Genomic DNA, 6,000 nt, shown 5'->3' on the forward strand with positions numbered 1-6,000 from the left:
GCAACTGAAAGAGAAAAGTAACCCCGTAAAATTTGGGGTCCATTGTTGTCTTTGGTAAAAAGGATTAATTCGCACACGAAGGCTATGTTTGGTTGGTGGGAAAGGAAAGGAATCAATTTCCTTTCCCATGGGAAAGTGAATCCGAGGGGGGGGGGGGGGAGGGAATGGATTTCCTCCACTTTTTCCCTTCATTTGGGAAAGTGTTTCCCTTCCAATGGCTGTCCCAAACACAGGAAAGGAAACACTTTCCTTTCCCAAGGCCCATTTTCCGGGAAACAAACAAGGCCTGAAATGTGTGTGATGATGATGCAGTTGGAACAAGATTTTCATTATTATTATTATTTTTTTCAAGAAGAAAAAAGACCATCTGGTTTGATAAGATCATAAGACCCAGACTTTTGATTAAATTTGACTAGTTCAGCATGAAATCAATGGGATTAACATTAGTAACTCTGCTAAATGTTTAATTTATATATGAAAAAAAAAAAAAGTAGTTAATGAGTATATTTGCAGAGTAATAAACAATCGCATGAAGTGATACACTAATACTAACGGATAATCTATGGTCTTATGGTACGTGTTAATGTTATTGGTTCACGTAACATGTACATGTTGCTGATTGATTCTCTTAATATAATTTTTTTTCACCCCCACTAAATTCGAATGAAATATTAGTCCAGACCACCACATGACAATGTCACGTGATAGTCCGGAACTATAGAATAATTATTTTTTTTTGAAACTTATTTTATTTGTACCAACGGTATTTTTAAAACATAATACAACTCCACAGGAAGTTTTATGAAAATTAAATTCAGCTCTGAAAAATTTAATTGAACTCCACAATAGCAAGCTGACCAAAAATAGGACGTCATGAGTTGAGAGCGAGATGCAAAGTATTGTTTGGTTCATGCAAATTAATGAATGAGATGCTGCCACAAGCATTGATCACGAGGGTGCTTCTTTCCTTTGGATTTTAGATCCTTGCATGTGATATAAGCAAAAGGTGTCCTTGGGTTCTACATTTGTGTTTGCAAATGTTCAGATAAGTTAAACAAATGTTGGCCACAACTTATTTCTCCTTTTCTAAACAGAAAGAACAGCCCAACAAAAAACCAGAAGCAAGAACATAAAAACAAACAAGTAGGTAAAACAACAGGAAGCCAGGAGCAGAAAACCATGACCAATCATGTGCCATTTTACCGAGTTGCATATATTTTAGCCAATTCCCTCCCAATTCTTGTTTGAAAATTCTTATTTTTCAAACAATAAAATCTTCGGCCAATTTTTGTTACATGTTTTTGGTGGACCAGAAATTTCATAAAGCCCAAATGCAAGAAGCAACCCCTAATTTATCTGTGAGTAGAGTTGAAGGTTGTTCCAGATTTGATCAATATCCGTCCTTGTCCTGATTATCTCTGTGTTCTTGATTGGATGCATGTACAAGGGAGCAAGCAATCCCTCAGGTTGTAACTTGAGAAGAAATCTGATTTTCATGGTCTGTTGGTTTTGTTTTCTTCTTTATTTTGATGCAAGCAGGTTTGCCTTTGTGCAGTGATTCTCCAAGTCCAATTACTGATCAAATATTTTTTATTAATAACTTTGCAGTTACAAATCATACAATTGCATTAAAATTATAATTTTACATTGTTTACAATGTAAAATCACAGTACATGATACATCTTACAGTTCTAGTGTTACATGGATTTGCCCACTAACATTCTACTAGTACTCTTATCTTACTCAAACTGCCCATTTTCAGTGGCAATAATCACAATGCTTTGGCTACCTTATCCATCTTGATTACCCAATAAAAGCCCCAAATGCTACGAGTAATAGAACCAAAATTGTTGTGCTCGAACAGGACATTGAAGGTGAACTGGAAAACTTGACTCGCTGAGCTTGGTCCCTGGGAAAGATAACCAAATGAAACTATGCATTAGCAAAGTGGTTTTACAGGAATTTTGTGTGAATATAAGTTTCAAGGCACATGGTATAAATAATCTGAATCAAAAGTATCGGCCAAATTTCTGATGTCTTACTTCTGTAAAGAGGAAAGTACTCCACAGTAAATGGCATTATCAGGCAAACCAGCTTCAGATCCATCACTCTCAGGATTAACAACGCTGACATAAAGTTCTTGGCCTAGATACCGTGAGTCCAGATTCTCTGCACGAAGGTTCCAAATGCCGGCGCTATCAAGAGAAATCAATATGGCTGTCCAAGCTCCCGGAAAGACCTGTATACATATGAGCATGAAGCAGTCTGTTAACAATACACAATCAACATAGTAGAATCAACAAAAAATACTTCCATTCATTCAGTATGAGTAAAATATAAGAGAGTAAGAGACTAAAGACTGCAATGTGCAATGACAACTAGGTAATGCAAAAACCTATAACATAATGGAATTAATGGTTCAACTCCCAGATTAATCAATTGAGAAAAATCATGATATACTGTTTTGATTAAGTATCTGTTTTGAAGCTATAAGTCTCCTACGAAAAATGTCCTAACCAGTTGGCTACGAAAAATGTCCTAACCAGTTGGCTCTTAATAGTAAAGCATTTGATCCAAGGTACCTGTGTAGTGCAGCGAGCAACGCCATCCCATTTGTTGTAAGTGCCTCTGCTATTCTCTGTCCACACTCCAAAATCCATACTACAGGGCAATCATTCAATAATGTTTATAAGTTTCCAGTTCAACAAGTAGAAATAAAGGCAGAATGATTTTCAAAATAAGAGCTCACCCCACGACAAAAAATGCATAGCCATCCATATGGTAGTTCTGAACAGTGGTATCATTGTTCTGAAAGATGATTTCCATGAAACCTTTGAAAGTACCATTTATTAAAGATGTGTCAAGTTTTGCCGGTCTGTTCATCAGTTTATTTGGAAAGTCAAGCTTGTAAACTCCTGAAATGTTGAATTGCTGGGCGAGCTTAAGCGGTGTCGAAGGTGTGAAATATGAAATACCATTGAGGGTTGTGCGCCACTTCCCATTTATAAGCTCTGCAGGTCTGTTTAGGATTACATAGAAATCTGTAACGGTAATTTCACCATATTTAAAAGAACCTTGTGGGTTTGGACGAGCAGCACCAGCAGAGACATTCCACCTACAGTTTAGAAACGATCATGAGAGTAAGCCCAGCATATGAGAACTAAAATATCCATAAAAGAAAGGATAAAAATGAAATTAAGATAACCGATGGTCTGGTAGGCAAGTAAAATCTTTCCCTAATTTTTTTGGATTAGCATCATTTAACCTTCTCATATGAATATAAAACAAAAGCTGGTGGACAAGAATTATTTGGCCTGCCAGTGATATTGAAATAAGGGGTTAGCAGTTGTTAAGCAGTCTGTCCATTTGAAAATGATTATCATAAAAGCTTTTAGCGGAAGTTAATGAGCCTTTTTGTTTTCATCAGTGCAATATGTTATTAAATAAAAAAGACTCATAGTTAACTACAACCTTATAGATCTTGCTTGATTCATTGAGAAATATGTGTCGAAATCATTAGGAGGATCAGGGAGAGGACCTGATGCAGGTCCTTGAGAATTGGAGTAGTGTAAGATGGCAACTCCAGTAGCTTTAGCCCATGAAGATGAATTCACAAAACGAGGGCTGGCAACAACGTAGTAATCACTGCTGGCATTTTGATCCATTGTAACCAAGAATGAAAATGACTGACCAACATGAATATCCATATTAGCATAGTTCTGCTGAACCGTGTACGATCCTTCAGTCTCCACAAGGAGTAAGTTATGATTTTGTATCCTGAAATTCAAGCTAGTTGAGATGCCAACGTTGTGCACCCGGAAGCGGTATGTCTTTCCTGTTCCAGGCAATTACAGTATTGGCTCCCATTAAAACTGGAAGGTAATAAAAGTGCATATGAAAATATAGCAGTAGAATAGTGAACTAGTAAAACCCAAAGTAGAACTAAACCCAAAAGGGTGTTTAACAATTCAATGAAATGCCAAGTTGCCAACCTAAAAAGAAGACCACTCACTCACCACTCCCTCCAAAGAAGAATCATTATTTTTCTCAGAAACTGAATACCATACATGTATATATGATTCTGGTAGATTTATAAGACGAATCAAATTCATATACAAAAACAAGCAAAACATTTCCCAGATATATACCTGGTTCAACATTTATTGTAAGGAAAGGAAAGCCGTCTGGAACAATTGCCTCATCAAAGCGAAAGGGACCTAATCCGTTGATGAGGATGCCGTCAGGAATTCCTAGGTTAGTTCCACTTTCAACATGTTTCCGTAGTTCCTGTTTAAGTATCATTCACGCCTAAGAAACCAAGTTGAAAGGTTCTTTGAAACATACATAACACGACAAAAACAGTTTATGTTCACCTTATGACTCTTTGTATACCAGTCTGTAATAAAGAGAGTAACATCTGCATCTGGCACCGCAAAAGGTAGCGGAATAATAGCTCTGTTATTTATGATGATTCCCCCATATCCACCTGCAGCTCTCTGGAAGCTTAGGGAAGGGAAATAAAAGAAACTCCCTATCTGATCTTTAACCTGAAAGTCATATGTCCAATTCCAACCAGCCTGAATTGGACAATTAGTCCCCGAAACACCATCTTGCCAACAGTTTTTCCTATGCTGTATTCCATTCCTGCATTTAACTAACAATATTAGCAATGAAATACTTGCTGCCATTTGTTACTGATAGCACACATGTACTTTACCATGTGAGAAGCAATGGCTCATCCAGGTCATTCTTCACATTGACAACAACATTCCAATTTGTAGTCACATTAAGCAACGGTCCTGGAAACTCTCCATTAATCCCAATAACCTGAAAAGTATTAACGAAACGATGGCTCAGATAGAATCAGCTAAAACCACTATAGCACCTCTATACTTTCTCGCTGTTCTAAGTAAATTTTAGTTATGAGTTAATAGCAGATCTCCTTGCCATTTCTCTCCCCACATGTCCCTATATATAAGTTGCTAACCACTTCTTAGCAGCTCTAAGCCTAACCTCCTAAAAAGTTGGCCAATTTTATGGGTTAAACCAATTATGATACTTGTACTGTTTCCTACGCCCTGTATGAGAACTCATTAGAGGAAGGCAACTATTTATAAGCATTGAATGACAAAAGTAATTAATTCAACTCCAAACAGGAGCAGGTATACTCACAAATCAGAACTAGATACTAGAACAGCACAAGAACTAAGTAAAGTTCAAACTTGACGACCCAAAACTCGAAAACCAGAGAGTAAGTGAAAGAAAGAACCTTTTGCTTAACTCCAAGTGGAGCAGCAGTGATGTAGGAGACGGTCCAATCATAGAACACGTACGGGTCGGCACCCAAAGCAGCAGGCAATGAGCAGACGAGGATGGCCAAGTTGAAGAAACAAAAGGAGGGCATTGGATGATCTCTCTCTAGCCTATCCTATCTCTTCTGGGTAGCTCTCTACTTTCACAGAGAGAAAAGTGAGAGAGAGTTGGGTGGTTACTTGCTGGATTTGGAAGCGAAGCCAAAACCGGGTGGCAGAGTTGCAGTGAGAGAGTCACATGGGAGTGTGGGAAAAGATCGAGTACAGAGCTTGGGGGAGCCTGATGTTTCTTGGGTCCCATTTTCTCCATTAAAGGGTAAAGAACGGAGGCTATAGACTATAGAGCCACACCCACCGTGATTTTACAGATGAATTCACCGTGTGGGGCATAAGGGATTAAAGAGAAAGGTAGCTGAGTGGCTGAGGCAAATCTTTTTTGACCGATTGGCTTTGGGAGTTTGGGATCAGGAGACAAGACCTCAACAGGAGTGGGGACATAACTTTTAGACGCAAATCTGGGTTCAATTTAATTGGGGTAGTGATATAAGCTCGTTTGAATAGTGTACAAAAAAGACTTGCGAGTTACAATCACATAAACTGGTGAGTTACACTAAATAAATTGTGCTAAACCATATTGGATGTTAGTTCAATATTAGAGAAAATTATTATTAAGTTAAGTTATTTTGTT

The 6,000-nt window shown here is 37.8% G+C and overlaps 1 protein-coding gene across 1 annotated transcript; it reads right to left on the reverse strand.

Moving 5' to 3' along the window:
• Positions 1 to 1,608: 1,608 nt before the first annotated feature.
• LOC133741023 (monocopper oxidase-like protein SKU5) lies at positions 1,609 to 5,614 on the reverse strand. The gene is made up of 9 exons (XM_062168955.1): positions 5,270 to 5,614; positions 4,718 to 4,827; positions 4,374 to 4,644; positions 4,149 to 4,287; positions 3,472 to 3,835; positions 2,750 to 3,115; positions 2,583 to 2,661; positions 2,043 to 2,239; positions 1,609 to 1,909 (listed from the first exon to the last, which is right to left on the reverse strand). Exons 1-9 carry the CDS (start codon positions 5,402 to 5,404, stop codon positions 1,804 to 1,806), a joined length of 1,767 nt encoding a protein of 588 aa, XP_062024939.1. The 5' UTR covers positions 5,405 to 5,614; the 3' UTR covers positions 1,609 to 1,803.
• Between the last annotated feature and the right edge of the window lie 386 nt (positions 5,615 to 6,000).

The sequence above is a fragment of the Rosa rugosa genome, chromosome 3 (genome assembly GCF_958449725.1).
Source record: "Rosa rugosa chromosome 3, drRosRugo1.1, whole genome shotgun sequence".
In the NCBI taxonomy this organism is placed as follows: Eukaryota; Viridiplantae; Streptophyta; class Magnoliopsida; order Rosales; family Rosaceae; genus Rosa; species Rosa rugosa.